This window comes from Camarhynchus parvulus, chromosome 2 (genome assembly GCF_901933205.1).
Source record: "Camarhynchus parvulus chromosome 2, STF_HiC, whole genome shotgun sequence".
Taxonomy (NCBI): domain Eukaryota; kingdom Metazoa; phylum Chordata; class Aves; order Passeriformes; family Thraupidae; genus Camarhynchus; species Camarhynchus parvulus.
The window spans coordinates 68,429,800-68,447,262 of NC_044572.1; the positions used below are offsets into that span (position 1 = coordinate 68,429,800).

Below are 17,463 nucleotides of genomic sequence, written 5' to 3' on the forward strand. Positions count from 1 at the left end.
CATACAGTCACTGCTTTCTTCATACAAGAGAAGAAAAACAGTGAACTTCCATGTCACTTTCTTGATTTCATAAAACACAGTCAGACTTTCCAACACTGAGTCAGCTATCTGCATGTCATTCCTGCTTATTGATACAGCACTAAGGGAAACATCCCTTCCTCTGTGAAAAAAATCACAATGAAACAAAGTAAAATTATCTTGGCAGAAGTCCCAGAATTACAAAAAAAAAAGGAACTTTTTTGATCTGATGAAACACATACCAAACTGCAGCAAATTCAAGCCATCTCTCTCAATGCAATCTTACAGCTAATACATAGAAAGAGAAAACAAAATACTGACAGCTTTTCATGGTTTCTAGAAAGAATGCTCATGCCAAATAATCTAAATGCCAGCACATTAAGTGAAAAATATCCTGTCAATAGACCTTGTTACTGCAAATATCTTATAACTGGGGCTTTTTCTGCCTTTACTTGAACATCTCACAATCCTGGTATTTAGCTCAGCTCACCCTTCTACACTTCTGTCTATCCATGTAGTTCGTTTTCCTCATCCACTCAAAATCGAGAGCCAATCAAAATTAATCTAAAGTAAGCACTTAAGAACATCTTTATTTTGATATTTATTTGCTTTGTTATCACCAACACTGCCAAAAGTCATGGCAACTGCTTCTACTTAATGCATCTTTTGAAATATTACACCGTGGAACCACTATCACCAAACAGGGAAGGGACGAGAGACTGTTTTCTACTTTCAACAATATTCCTAGGAAAATATTAAAGCCTGTTAGAAAGTCCAAAGTCCATAAATAGTTGCTGCTGGAAGGACAAAACTTACTGTTCAGGACATTCTCCAGTTTTTGCGTCATGGATCCTTCTACTTTTTCCGTTCCATCCGCTTCCAGTTTTTGATGGATTGCTAGAATAAAGAGTCTAGTTAAAATGCAGAACATTTTAATAGGTGGGAACACATTACATCAAAGAGACACTTTTAAACATTTTAAAAATTAAAAATAAAGTGTTATTTTTCTCTTTAGACACAAAAAAAATACAAACACGCTTCATGGCAGCAGAGCCTAGTGGAAGACAGGGCTTAGAGCCAGACACTGCAGAATTTTAACCATTACTTTGACACAGACTTCCTGTATCTTCTTGAACAAGACAGTAATGCTTAAGGGAAAAAACTCACAAACATATGGACAGAATAATCTGTTAGTTATTATAATCTACATTAGCCATCTTGTACAGGTATTAATTAAAATTTGTATTGTGAAAAGTACCATTTAAACACATAATACTTCTGCTTTCTAAGTCCCTGATGTCACAAAAAAAAATTACCAATAATTTAAGGGTAGAAAGGGAGTCACTGGGAACCTGGATGATCCCAAAATCAAGTGCTAGAACATTCCCCCATCACTTCTCTTCATCTATAAAAAGGCACTCCTAAAATACAATTTAAGAGTTTCTTGAAGCATTAACCATAATCACAATGTTCCTGCGTAATTTTGCTCAAAACAACAGGAAAACAGAGGGAAGGTTTATTTTTTTTTATTATGCTTTTTTTTTAAGATGCTATTTTTCTCCTGTCCTAAAATGCCAAAATCCTGAACTCTTATTTCTGTGGTATTACTAATGGAGGCAGAAATGCACAGTGCCAGCACTAATTTGTTATTTTACTATAATTTACTCTAATATCTTTCACAGGGAGGAGGACACTTACCAGAATAGCCTAATGACACTATCTTATTCTGAAAATATGAACAGTGAATGTAGTGGAGGTAGTCCTTTTTTCTACTTCCCCTCTATCACACAGCCCTCCTTCCCTCTTCTACTGTTCAGCATAACCAGCACAAACCAGTATTTTTCTCTTTTAAAGTATTATACCTGTATAATACGCAGCACATATAAAACAAGATTTCCCTTTCAAGGTTTTAATCTGATAATGTGTAAAATCTGCTCTATCAAATAGCCATCAGCTCCTATTGCTTTAGATATATTTGAGGCTTAAAAAAACCTCCTACTGCTTTCTGCTGGTTCTCAGTAGAATGGAGTGAAGCTAAACTACCCTTGAAAACAGTGATACCCAGTGCTTTGAAAAAAGCAAGTAATGATATATTTTAGTTCAAAACACAGATACAGTTCTGAAAGCAGCCTCTCAATTGTTCGAGTTTATCTTGCTCCAGTTTGTACGGCAGAACAACCCAAGCTCCTCAGCTGGATTTTTTTAAGGTGAAACAACATTAGAAGAAGCACTCCAAGACTACATCTGATGTGCTCAAAGAGATACCTGGAATTCAATCCACTGGGTGAAATCTGAACTAGGTCTGAAATATTGCCATAAACTGCATATACCACCATGCATACAGAGATGCCATTGCCAACTGGTTTCCTGTCCAGTGCCATCCCTATCTGCCCATGCCATGTAGATGGAAGCTCACAACTCAACATGGACAGGAACCCTGGAGCATCAGTCCTACTGTAAGGAGTGAGCAAGGGTGGCTATTCTGAAAGAGAATGGCCCTTTATAGTCTCCAGCCTCTTTCAAAGGAGGAATTTTCATTGGGGGGAGGTAGAGGAGACAGGTGAGTAACACCAGTGTGTAATTAAAAAAAAAAAAAAAAGATAAAAAAGAAGGAAAATTACATTATTCTCAAACACCCAAATTTGACCCTTCAATCCCTTGATCCTACACAAAGAATTACATGAAGTCTTGCTCCCATGAAAATACAAGAGCAACTCTATTTTCATTCTTAAAGTCATCAGAGGGGAAAAATCTCATTAGGACATCATAATTATTAAGCTAATCAATGCTGAAATGAAACTGACAGATTTTTGCACATTTTAAGGACTGAAATCTATCTGTCTATCTATCTTAGAAGATGGTGTGTTGTTAGCTGCTGCACATATTTTGTGTACAATGGGGACAGCACTTACCAACAAGAATACTTCTACAATTTTATAACAAAAGCATTAGTGGCTCTACTGACATGATTCCAATTCTATGTATCATTTTCAGTCAGAGGCAGCCAATTATTGTAGTGGAATTAACTTTACATACTGAAAAGCAAGTTCAGCAGAACGGCAACCACAACATAAACAGACATTTTAAAGCCAAATGTTGCAAGTACTATTGGAATCACATCAAACTGTAATGATTTTAATTTACATATTTTGAAGTCATTCTATGAAACATACTTTTGAAAGATACTTTAAAAATAGATGTGGATAAAAATCTAAGTTACATACTGCCTCAGAGGTTTTTAAAATATAGCATTTTGGAACAATTAATTACATACCACTAATTGCTGACCAATGCAATATCATGTAGCTTCTGAAGGGGGCACACCTAAGCATTTCCAAAAATGAACTGTAATATCTAAACCTCTATCAAAGCATACATACTGGCAACAAAAGATAAAACATGATGAAGACTTTTTTCTTGTACATAAGTTTTGGAAGAGCACTAGCTATCATGTTAGAACCTTCAAAAAGTCTTAAAATGTAGCTTCTTATTATGAAGGTAGCTTATTTAGAAATTATGATGATATTAAATTTAAAATATCATGATCTTTAATCAGTTGCTAAAAGTTAAAATACATCTTCCCAAAGCAATTCTATTTCTCATCTTGTTCAGAAAAGAACATATAATAACAAAATACTACTCCCTCCTCTTCCTTGTAGAAGGCTGAAGGTAATTTCTTTTCACATTGGTAGCTATTGTGCATAGCAACCTGGAAAACAGTATTCAAGAATCCTAGTTTGAAAATTTTGATGTTGGAAACCCAGGAAGAATGGTCCTACTAAATCAATTCAAAACTCACTTTCAGACAGAGAAAAGTATGTCAGTGGGGGAAAAAAATAAAATAAACCAAGGTGTTGAGTTTCAGAAATGTGGAAAGCACTGCAGAGTAGAGAAAAAGGCATATTAAGCATATGTAACTAGGAGTGTAAAAAAAAGGCATTTTTGAACCATTGTCTGAAATAAGGTATTTTAGGACATTCTGTAAAGTCTAAACCTACTAAAATTACTCTGTGTTCACAATATAAATTTGTTATATTTCCTTCTACATGTTTAAGCTACTTTGTTTACTATAGTTTTACACATCATATTCTGATTTAGCAATAGAGAGCACATTCATTGTGTTCCAAGGCTGAGTTACAAAAGAAAAAAAGTCTTAAGTTTCCACAGTGAAAAAGGCTTTCTAATAAAGTCTGAGCTTACTCCATCTGCATAAAATGATTTTGAAAGTGCATGTTCCTTCCACGGAGACCAGAGAATAAGTCGTTGATTTAGAAGTTTAGACAACCGAAACTATATGCAGTCATGAAAAGGATCTGTAGACCTCATCTTTGAAAAGAATCTAGAGATACTCAAGTTATTTTTTTCTCTTAAAGTGCTAAATCCATCTCATAGTGGGATGATACTGTTTGGGACAACCCTGTTCTCCTGCACCCAAAGCACTTCCTTTTGCTGGATCTAGCAATCACACAGCTGCAGGGCAGCTGCAGAAAGATAATTTGGTGCAAAACTAACTCACTAAGGAAGAAATGTTGCTTTACTGATCAGTGAGCTTGACTCAGCAGCAGCACTGCAGTATAAGGAAAGGAGCATATGGCCAAGGGAAGGTGGAAAGACATCCTACTCTTTCCACACTACCAGTATTTAAGATTACCTTCAAATGCAATTTCTTACTCTCAACTCATCACTGGCTGCAATAAGAAGAGTAAGGAGGAAATTTTAGGTCTTTGAAGGCTTGAAGTAGAGGATGGATGGGATTTTTCTTGAACTGACAGTTACCCTGGATTTACCTGACACAAACTATACAAGTTAGAAAAGCAGTTGGAAACCTAGCAGAATCTGTTCCTTATTTTTAGGAGTTTTACTGTAAGAAGCATATAATAAATAAAAATGAGGAAAGGCTATATCTGGATGTTTCAACTAAGGTCAGATAATTAACTGTATTTTGTATCATCTTTGCCACTAAGTGCACACGTTTCCCTAAATCAGGATATTTAAAGGCTTGCAAACTTCACAGCTGAAGGCAGATACTAATTAAAAATAGTGGAGAAACTAAGTTCAAAACTCACAACCTCCGCAACTAAATGCACCAGAACACATGCAAAGTTTAATCTGGCAAATAAGCCAATATACAGGCTTTGTATTAAAATAAACTGCAATTAATTAATTGCTACTTGTGTTGAAAACAATCTTATTTAATCTAAGAAAGGCTATGAGGTTTTTTGTTAGATTTATGATAACCATGAATCTAGTAAATTAAACCACACTTGCCAGGATCACACAGCTTTTCATTTGCAAATTTCGTACTTGATTTCCTCATTAGATATTTTTAAAATTTATTTTGAGATAGGCACCAGGTGTGGCATTCTCAAAAGTTCCTCAGCCTCTCAGCTCAAAGAAACACAGATGAACATTTTCTACCATTTTCTGACTAAAGGATGGCTAGAAATGCATTTGGCATATCTGAAAATCTTACTCATTTTCACAGAATTGCGGTTAAAGAAAAAAGTACTTGAAATAAATCACATCCTTTTAGTCAGATGCAGAAATCAGGAGGGGAAAAAATACAAGAAGTGCAAGGCCAACTCAGAAAAGTATTTAAGAAGATCTGATGTGGTAACTAAGAACCTGGCACCAAAGAACAGTAATGGAGGAACGAAGAACACGTCAGAACATAGCCAGCATTCATGCCTAATGCATGAATATAAATGCCTTTGGTTTCCTTTATAGGAAGATTAACAATTTTTTGTAATTTTAGCAAAATATAAGAAGGTCATTGATGAGGAGAGCATCCCTATGTAAGGTAAAAACTGTTCTGAATAGATTTAACAGGACTGCAGGACTGCATACTGCATATAAAGAGGAAAGTAATAAAGACAGCATGCCATGAATGGAGCTCCTAATACATTACTCTATGAAAATCTAAAAAAAAAAAAAAAAGAAGTAGTTTTTTAACTTTGGCCATTGGTTAATAGTGCTAAGTCTAGTTTGGTTTGGTCATTCCTGCAGTGTCCCTTGAGAATTTTAGGTATTTTTGTATTGGCATAGCAAACTCAGCTTTGTTTTGGTTAACATTATTAATCCTAGCAAAAATGACAAAATATTGAACTAAATGCAGTATTGTCTTAAGTTGCCTTTTTGTGTTTTGTTTCTCTAGCATTTACTTCCTCAAGCTTGTTTATCCAACACAGTGGAAAAAACCAAACAAAATGGACAGAATTAACATGATATTTTAAGGTAATTGAAGCACAGCGCTAGGAAGGGAGGCTTTATTGATACATAACCCCCAAAAATTTTAGTCTAAAAAGATTATGAGACCAGACAACTTGTTCTCAGATGGACTTATATTAAAGCAAGTCTGATATGTCTGGGCAAATATCTTGGAAATAGACAGGAAAATGTGGCTTATTATTCTGCCTATGGATGCACTAAAAATTCCAGGACTGGATCCAGACCTTCGCCAGAACACTTCAGAATTAAACAGTACAGAAATGCTATTCTCTCTTCACTGGCACTAGCTTTCTGCCTGTGTGAAAGGTAAAAATAGTAAAAATAAAAGAAGCTTTTAAATGTTGCATATAAAAGGTGGTATGGAAATCAAAATGGAATAATGTAGCATGAAATTAGGTGAGTTTATGGCTTGCAGGATAAATCTGGATGAAATTTAATCATAGGTAACTTTTTTGCACACTTGCAATCAATTGCAGAATTAGCTGTTTGAAAATTGCAATTGCAAAATGTATTTCTCTTTCTACATGCTTTACTATTTTTCAAATTCAAACAAAAGAGTTAACCTACCAGAAAAAAACCGCAACAAGTTCATAAAATATGACAGCCACAGAGTAACTATAAACTGTCAAAATTATATCCCCTTAGAGAAATTCTGCCAGTAATTAGCTCACATCTCTAAAACAGTAACTGATGAAGAAGATACATGAGCAGCTAGCATAAAAGCAGAGCTTGGACAGAGAATTTTCACTATGATCTGTGACAATTGTTGCTGTTTTCCACATTTTCTAATCAAATTTTCTCTTGCTTGAGACAAAAATACCCCAACTCCCTACACAATACCATGCTAGGATCTGTGCCAAAGGAAAGTTAAGCCTTTTATCAATTGTGATAACTTTTGCTTTTATAAAACTGCATTAAGGTAACAATTGGTCTGCTACAAAAATTGACCCTAAGAACTGCATGAAGAGGAAGCATTCACCCGAGACTAAACTATCTACCACCACTCACATATTTTATGGCACCCCTTTGTCGGGTCATCTTTCTCTCAGAATACATTTCTCATTTTAATGTCCTTCTTGTTATCTAGTGCTGAAAGATCAGAACACAAGTTTTCAACAAGCAAAATTAAATTAAGTTTAATTTAGCATGGGTATTTTTAGAATGCCTAATTTAGCACATCTATTTTTTAATTTTGAATGCTGAGGAGGGCTATAAATGTAAAGAAAAATATGAAGCAATGACAGTGCTTATCCTTCTCATTCAGCTTTTGTCTGTAAGGGTAGCACAAAGATGATTCAAGTATTCAGATAGGAGGACCCACTTGGAAAGCTAGACAGTGAGCAGAGAGCACATCAGCTATTGCTTCATGATGACTACATGGAGGCATGATTATAATTCTTTACTTGAAATAATGTAACTTGCACCTGCTATGGGGCACACACATGCAGGGGAACTGCCACTCTGAAGTGACTGGTATGCTCTCAGATATGTATCTGATACATGCAGTATCATCTTTTTATTCTTGCCAGCTTGTTTCCATGGCCCTAGTCTTTCTTATGCTCTATCAATTATAATCTTTAAAATCACTAGCTGTAACAGCAAAATGTTCTCACCCTGAAAAGACAATATTCTATCACTTGAAGTAGGAGGAGGAGGATAACATTAATAGACACACATCACACAGAGAAGTAGAAACACAGCTATTCCAGACATTTCAAGTCACCTGTACAACATTTACGTAGCAGTCATATATTTGAATTTGATTTACTCAAATTCATAGGTTTACCAAAAATCTATACTATTTGAAAAAATATACACAAGAGTAAAGTAAAGCAAAAGTGTGAATTAGATTTCCTACAAAACAGCAATGTGAGAACAGCAAAACCTGGTATACCACCCCAATCTCACATTACCAAGCAAAACCAGTCATGTACTAGCATTTAACTGGAAAAAAGAAAACCATTTCAAAATTAATCATCAATCTAGTTTGCAAACAGAATCACTAATGAAAAATTGGGTTGGCTCTATATAATCTCTTTAAATTCAAATATAACAAAATTCCTCAAAATTTGGAAGTGGAGGGACACATTTATGACAGACTAGCATCAGTTTTTAGCTTCTCAATTTTCCAGTCTGACTCAGAATTGAATATAGCTCAGGTGATATTTTTGGTTTTACTTTAGGAGAAAATGAATTTAACAGACATAATGGCAGCAGCACAGCCTGAATCCAACCCTGGATCACTAACATGCTCATACTAGAATGAGCCTTAGGGAACGAACTGTAAAAATAGTCTAGAGAAAGAAAAAAAACCAAAACCAAATAAAAGAAACGGGCATTGGCCAGATTGGGATCATTGCAGCCAGGTAATTTCAGCCACACCACCCTAGCTTATGTATTAAGAAAGGTAGTTGACAAAAGGCCAACTATAATCCTAGGTCCCTATCATGCAGGTATTCCCACAGGCCACATATCTCAATAGGAATGGAAAAGGGAAAAAAGGAACAGTGCTGTAAAAGCCAGTAGTGCTTCTTTTGTACAGACTTTTTCCTGAAAATCACGAAAAGTGTGTTTGTAGTTGTAATTGCAAAAAAACCTGTTGCCATGGCAAACTGGAGAGCCAAATCTAAACCTCAAATTTGCTCATGATATCTGTGTTTTAAAGACATTACAGCACCTTCTTTACCTGCCAATAGAGATGTCATACTTACATGTTTTTGTATAAGTGAGTGACTGAAGTAGTCATTTCACTATTTTTTTCCTGTCATTTAAATAAGAAGAAACTGCAGCCTTAGGTTCATTGCAAAGAGCATTTCAGAAAAAAATATACTGGAAGAAAATTAATTTGCTAACTTTCCTAACAACTTCTGTGTGGGACCTGATTTGCTCATGGCGGTAAAATACGTCTTAACTACAAACACTTAAACAGGCACCCTTTTAGGAATGCTACTTTCTAGGTTGCAATTAGAGTTCCAGGAAATGAACCAGCTGAACTCCCCGACACTGACAAGTAGGTCAAGTTGAGATAAACCCTGCTCCCCTCAGCTCAGTTTACAGCTCCCTTCGGCTGACGAAACAAACTTCCTGTTGAACATCTCCTCTGCAGAGTCACTGTCAAACTGTCAGCCAAGCTAACAGGCAGAGAGACATGGGGATCTGATAAGGCTATTCTATTTTCCCAGAAATTAAACCAAACAAGGATGTGTTCTGGTCTATTTGAGCTCTTATTTTCTTAGCAAACAGCTTCTAAATCACAAAATACAATAAACATCTAAGGACTGTTTTTAATGCTTTCCATTGCTTATTTATGAAAACATTAATAGTAATTTAAATGTGTAATAGAGTCTGATAGTACACTTAAGATCAGACAGAATTTACTCATCCTAACTAATGAAAAATGTTGCACAATAATCAGTAATTCAGGGTTTCCTTAATCAAGGTAAATATACATTTGCAACAAACAGTGTTAAATGTATGAGTTTTAAAAAACATGTACAAAAGGTGTAGAGGAGTATGAAGTAACTAGAGAAGCAAGTGTAATACCTCCTAATGTGATCCTCCTATGAAAATTTATCCTGTACTAATTTTGGGAGACTTAAGAGAAATAACTGCTCACAAGTAGCTCTGTTCTATAACTACAGTGCAACAGACCTGCAGTTTATGAAGCATAACCACTGGGGTTAGAAGATGGGTTCTAAGATATCTGAAGGGGAACATTGAGAGTCTAAATTTTTGCCCTCAAAAAACCATATCTTTAGAAAATAAATTAGATTTTAGAAATCTTCCCAAAGCAAGAGAGTTAAAAAATATCTAAAACAAAATGAACTAGCTCAGAAAATTTAAATCATATTGGAAGACAGACAAAATGTAAGGGTGTTCCCTTAAGTCACTTTTCATCTGTGACAGTTGTATGCTCAGCATCAAATAACAAAAGTTTGTAGAACAATGGCTATGTCCCTAAGAGCCTGTGCTGAAACAATTGTTCAGCTTTCAAATATAAACTACTACTCACTTCAGCTTTGTTGAAACCCATACAAAATCTAGTTGCACTTCTTTTAAAAGGAGAAAATAAAACATAAAAATTTACCCTTAGGTGTGTAAGGGCAAGAAAGTGCCATCACATCATCTTGCACACTCACTGTCTAGCCAGATTATATTTTTAATGTATTGTTCTTTTGTTAAAAAGCTTGAATTTGATAACTACATAATGAACAATTAATGGGGGTTTGTTTGCTTGGGGGTTTTTGTTCAGTGGTTTGTTGTTGTTGGTTCTTTAAAATCTTCATCTGAGCTGTTTCTCTAGAACAATGCTAATAATGCTTACTCTTAATTCTCAGCATCTTTCATTTGAGACAACTATAGTGATCAAATGTTCGGGAGAAAGCTTTGACATTTGGCAGTAGGGCTGGATGATGGCACCAAAGAAGTCCTTTTTTTCTTCTTGCTACTGGAAGCAACATCCAGCTGAACAGTTGATTGTACCTATCACAAGTTTAAGTCTTAAAAAAGTTATGCAATTTTTCCAGCTATACTCTTCCAAAAATATCCTGCATCAGGAAGAACAGGCAAATACGTAGTTCTGCATTCAAAACTGAAATTCATATGCAGTAAGAGTGGGTTTATTGACAGAAAAGAAGCAAAAATCCTTCTGCACATGTACTTAGGATGACATTTCAACAGAGAAATGTGTATTAAAATGCTAGAGAAGGCAGCTGTGACCCATACTGCATCCTCATTAAGAGTTCATCAACAGCAACAAGGTCATTCTTCCATGATACCACTTTAATTCACTGTTAAAGCTGAAAGTCTGCTTCCTTTTGAGCACTAAGGGGAGATTACTGAGGGCAAGACAAAGCCAAGCCATTTTGGTATAGTCACAGACAAAAAGTGACATCGAGAACCACTTCAGTCATCCCAAGTTTAAGTTCATAATTTAGCTAAAGGACTGCACTGATATTTTAGGTAAAAATAACACTGATAAAGGTAAAAGATGCAAAACAATATTACAGCTTATAATTTTTTTAAATTGAGACTATAGTAGCTAATGAAATAAATGAGGCTGCTTTCCCTACCATTATTTTATTTATATCTCTCACATTACTACTTGCTTGTTGACCTCCTAATTTATCAAAAAATCAGTCTCCAAAGGCAAAATGCTATTAAGAGGTGGAACAAAAGAAAATTACTCAGTTGTGCTCAGCTTTTCTAAAACCTCACAACGTTTACGGTTTGCCTTATCTTTCTTCAAATCCTACTAGTATTTGCTGACCCAAAAATAATCTTACAAGGTAATACTGTTAGCACTACTTTTTCTCCATAGTAGCAACTTCTTGAAAACAGAACTCTCAGTCTTTCAGAATATGTGATATTCCATATGCAAAGCATATTTGGTTGTGAAAAACAAGCCACATTTCAATATTTATTTGGGATTATGTTTGAGACAATTTAAGAAAAAAAACAGAATTTCAGTATTTTCAAGATGTGTAAGAATTACAAGGAAAGCCTATTATTTTTTCTCAGCATTTAGTGAAAACTCAGCTTAAAAAAGTGAAACAATGCCAAGTAATGGTTCTTCTTAGAGTCTTTTCCTATGAGTACCACCACATTCTTCAGATTTTCTGCTAAATTCTTCAATACTTTTGTTATTGAACTTTGTTAGATTTTGGCCAAAGGGGTCAATGACCAGGATGGATAATCAGCATAGTGGTAAATGACAAACCATATTGGGGATGGTTTCCTGGGCACTGTTGCTGTCTCACCCAGACCAGAGCCTCACTAGACAGGACTACAGTAGCCCACAGTGAGGTTTGACCTGCGAGACATTTGATGCTTTAAGAGTGAGTCTGTGTGTGTCTATGTACAGTAAACATATATACATATAAATGGCAACTGTGATAATCTCACTAGTGTGCTGCATTCTGCCAATGGCAAGCAGAACAGAAAGGCTCTGATCTCCCAAAGTAACAAGTGTCTGGGTATTCATATAAATATTACCACTTGACTGTTGAATAAGGCATCATAAAATCAAATCTTTTCTGTTGCTATAGTTTGCAAGCCATTTTAATATTAACTCCAGTTTCACACTTCTCTTTCTTGCATTTGTGGTCTAAGCAATTTCATCAAATGCCTTTAATTCCTGTAAGATACCATTGGTAACATCTTTTGCAAATAAATCAAATAAAGCAGCTAGCCAGTTCTAGTTTGTGACCAACACAGCACAGATTTTTCTCTTCACGGACTGTGAAGAGAAACAGTATTTTTAGTATTAAATTCAACCATATATGCACACATTTTCTTTTATACTGTATTTAGTAAGTGCAAAGCATCTTTACCTGACAGAGCATCTTGTGCTTCAAAAAATGTGCTGAGACCTCCCTTGACATAAGCTAGACTCCCTTCGTTTTTCTTATTGGCTTGTTTCTTCAAATTCACAACAGCTGTTTTGAGCTGATCAAAACTGAAAACAAACAAGAAAACCTCAGAGAGATTTAAACAATAAGGTCAGCTAATAAATAAACAGAACAAACTATTTGGAAAATAAAGCCACTTACTTTCAGAACAACTAGCAGGGGCAAAGTAATTGTAATGAGTGTGCATTTCAATAATGAGAGTTGATTCTTAGTCCAAAGATCTCAGTATTTTAGTTTCAACCCTAAATAGGAGGGCTCCTATCACTTGTGATGGAAGGGATTTCTTCATAATACAACCTGGTCAAGATATTTCTTCTATCTGTACTATATTAAATAGGTGAGAGTAGAATTCGCTACACATTGTACACAGTAGATTAACAACAGATGTTACAAGTCTTTAATAATGACATTTGTTTAATTCTGCAGCTTTACTCACAATCCTTTCTCACTTTTGTTTCTGAATTCATTCAATATTTTTATGTTGGTTTAGACATACAATTCAGAACTGAATACAATATTAGTTCAAAAAAAAAAAGAAAAGCTAAACAGATTCCTGCTTTATGAAGGTATGGTTTTTATACGCAATCTGCTGAAATATTTTTGAAAGACACTTCATAGGCAGTATTAATAGGGCAGTATTAATTGCCAACTCATCATTGTTGTGTGGCAGCTTTCTTTTTTATCTGATTTTCCTAATATTTCTTTATTTTTGCCAGTTTACATTTGATTTCACATCTTTATTTTTTGCAAGCACCTGCAATTAATTGAGAAGTCTTATGTTGTGAATAAATCTTCATTAATTGCATATAATTTTTTTGGTTGATAATGATTAATATGACCTCAGTAGTTATATTACTTGATTAACTATAAAAACACCACCACGAACAAGCTCAGAAATTCAAATATAGCACACGATTTTCATACTTAAAGTCTTTCTTCCTAGTTGCCAGCCAAAGCTATCTCCCTAATACAAAAAAAAGGAAACAAAAAACTGCACTACACCTCTGTGAGGAGAGGGATCAAGGAAGTAGAAAACTAAGACATAAGACAATTCCATCAATATTCTGCCCATTTTAAAAAGAGCTGGTACAAAAATACATATTAAGAGAACAAACCAAATTTTAGCCCAGGCAATGAGAAGGCTATCACCACCTGCTGGGAGACAAAGCACATCGGTGCACTTAAAAGTGCTTTTCTTTTTATACTGATGATGTCACAAAATTTTGCCTAATTTTCTGTTTCCATCTGCTGGACAGAAATAACATTACTCATTACCTGGATTGGTCCACTTGGGCATATGTGAAAACTTACCACCAGCATTTTCAAAATAATGAAAATTTGTACAGTTCTCCTTTTAAGCACTGTTTCATGTTACCTAAGTATCTCACAGCATGTCAAAATAGTTTATTTTTATTTGACTGGATATTGCCAGGATTAAAAGAAATAGTAAAAAGGATGTTATATTGATTTCTTAAAAAGAATATCCTTCAAGGAAAAACAGACATAAGCTAACTAAAATGTCAGCTCACCACACATTTACCATTTCCAATAGCTAAGGTTACACTGAGGACAAGAACTAAACCACTGCTGTGTTTCTAGAAAAACAGCACAAATTACATGGGATGATATTTATACAATTCCAGAATATTTTTAAGACTATACATGTTGAATATGGGAAAAAAAAAGAAAACCAACCAAAACAGTTTTGCTGCTTCTTTATTTAAAGAGATAGTTATAGTTAGATTCAAAACATAACTGGATTCACCCTACCCTTTGAGCATTTATTCCTGTTGAGTTTTACACTGCTCTTGGACCTTCAACACTAAGATTTGTATTTTATAAAGCCATTTAAATGGAGTTAATATGCAAAAACCTCCAGATTTCATTTAAAAGTACAAATTAATACTTTTTATGCCATTGGATGGATGAGATCATTACTTGAAACTGTTGACATGCAAAGACACAAATCAATGGAATTTTTTCAGCAGAAGGGTGAAATAATTAAGCTTAGAAGGATGAAATACTTAATACTTAGACAAAGTGTTAAAAATGTTTTTTCTTTTCTAAAAGCACCTAACTCATTCAAGCTGTATAGCCACCATTATTTATCCTCTCTGGAGCTTGTGGCTCAGCTCTCACATCTTATAGCAGTGGCCATAGGTGGGCAGAGCACTTCAACTGCAGTTTTAACAATGCCAAGCAGAATAATTATCTCCATATCTTAACCTAACACATTGCTGCTGATACACCCTAGAAGATGATTTGCACTAGACAGTCAACTTTCACAAACACTGGATTGTCCTCTGTATGACTGCTTTCCAATCCCAGGTGTGTACTCTCCTGCTTGCCTTCCCCACCCCCCTTTGAGCCTTGAATTTAACTATTCCACAATTGCTACAGCCACTGGTTATCACATCCCCTGCCCTGCCTGCAAGAATCCTACTCAGAAGAGTAGAAGGCCCTTCCCCAGACAGCCCACACTGCAGCTATGTTAGAAGTCATCCCCAGAACGCCTCACAAGCCTTCTGGGATTGGTGCCCCTCCTGTAAATATGAAGGATATTAAAATCTTGTACAAAAACCAGGGTCTGCTCTCTGGAAACTTCCCCAAGTTGCTTAAGGAAGATTTTGTTCACTTCCTCATGCCACTTCAATGTCACCCATTCCAGAATCCTGAACAAGATCTCAACCATCCTGCTTCATAACAGGGCCCATATATTTATTCCAGCTGTTCTTCACATGAAGGTCAAGTCCCTCTCTTCTTTCCTGGGCATCTAGGTACATGAGCTATCCCACTTTATTCCAGTACTGTGTTTGTCTAATTCCACATGGAGTTCTGTCTCTTGTTTGTCAGACAGCACATGAGTGTGTAAAGGCACTTAAGGTTAGACACTTCCAGCTAGTTTTGTAATTACCTACAGCATTCTTAATGCCATCACTGAACCCACAGGTTCCCTTCATTAAACTGCAGGCTGTTATCACCATCCCCTGATATTCCGAATTTGAAGTTCTTGACACCAAAGTGCAAACCTGGCAAAGATGCTCCCACACTCCCACCCCACTTTTTCAAATTAATTCCATTTCTCACTAGCAGTCTTTTTTCTTTAGTCATGGACCCAGCCACAGAAGCAAAAAGTGCTGCTTTTGAAACCAGGGGTACAGCCATCTGTCAATCTATAGGATGCATCCCTATTACCTGAAGCTTTCCCCTTCCCATATAAATCAAAGGAAATACCTAGGCTCCCACATTCTTCACTGTTGTCCCCAGTCTGCAATCATTTGTAATCCGTTCTGCATCTCTCTTGGCAGTGTCACTGGTGCCCACATGGATGAGCAACAGAGTGGAAACAGTCCAAGGGCCAAACAGAGAGAAAATTTTTTACAAAGTCCCACATCAAAAGCTGTTTGCTCTTTATCACTTTATTATCTCCTAAATTTTCTTTAAAAACCTGATGATCCCCAAAGTTATCAGATTCTGACAGACATAATTAATTTGGAATAACTCCTCTTAGTTACTTGATTTCAAAAGATGCTGTCACATACGTATATTAGGTAAACATGTTCTCTTGCTGTTCTGGCCCTTTAAAGTACCACCATTTTGAGAGGAAATTTAAGTATTTCCCAAGCAGAGTAATGGTTGTTTCTGGAGCTTTAAAAACCAAATACCCTCTCCACCCCCAATACTAAGAAGCAACCCATATCTTTTTCTACTAGTAGGAAACAAAACTGAAACAATTTGTAAAGTCATATTTCCCTTTAAAATACCAATTGGAGTATCTAGCTGAAAACAAGAAAAGAAGCTTATCTTCTCTATTAAAAATGACTTCCAGTATTATGTGAACATACAGCAGATAAAAGTTTTGGAATTCAGTTATACATGCAAAAATATCTTTAGATAATACATTCATCTAAGTACATACTATGAACTGTATTTCTAAATTAAGATCTTAATTGTCAAGATTTTAAGGGATTTACCTCAAGGATCCTACTTTAGCATTTTCCACAAGTGTTAACTACAACCTAATTCATACTAACAATTTTAGTAATCTGTTCAATGCCCATAACCTGTGTCTCTGTTCATGACTTAACACCTGGAGTTTCCGCTCAAGACCCTGCTAACTTCTTGATTCCTAAAGTTTGAAGAAAGACAGCTTCCATCTGATACTAGCGGTTGGGGATAAAAAAAAAAATAATAAATTTTGTCTGGTTAAAAACAAGGTCTTTCTCAGAAGCAGATTAAGCAAACTGGTTGATTCAAGTTTCAGGCCAAGCAGACACACCAGAAAAAACTGTGACTATCTGATGTAAATGCAAACCACCATTGACACATCTAGTGCATAATGAAATGCCACCAGTGACTTGCGCTTAAAACAATTACTTATATGACAGCAACAAACCTTGTTGTTGAGTGATTCTCAATCAGATACCAGGCAGCAGAAAAGTTTTCACTTGTGAAATCAGCGCTCATCCCAGGAAACAGCGACTCTAAATCTTTTTGAGGAAATCTGCCCCTGAAAAATGAATATTCATTTTTTCAGTGAAACATAGCCTTGTAAACAGTTTACAATTAACACATTCACAAAAAAACCCCAAACTAACAACAAACACTAAATCATTTCCCTATAAGATGGGAACATTAACTTGAAACTCACCTTGAAATTAAATCTGCTATTACAGACACATATAACATGACTGGGAGAGTCTGAAATCTATTCTAAGCAAAACTAATTTTACCATTTTGATTTCACTGTTACACATAAGACAGAAATTTTTTACAAAATGCTTCTATTTAACTTTAAAATGGCAGG

The 17,463-nt window shown here is 35.4% G+C and overlaps 1 protein-coding gene across 1 annotated transcript in view; it reads right to left on the reverse strand.

Annotated features, from left to right (window-relative positions):
- EXOC2 (exocyst complex component 2) overlaps nt 1-17,463 on the reverse strand; it is a 126,689-nt gene that overhangs the window by 79,287 nt on the left and 29,939 nt on the right. Inside the window, exons 6-8 of the mRNA XM_030944161.1 lie at nt 17,053-17,166; nt 12,579-12,703; nt 835-915 (exon numbers count right to left, since the gene is read on the reverse strand). Coding sequence (XP_030800021.1) covers nt 835-915; nt 12,579-12,703; nt 17,053-17,166 — 320 coding nt within the window. The remainder of the gene's footprint in view (nt 1-834; nt 916-12,578; nt 12,704-17,052; nt 17,167-17,463) is intronic.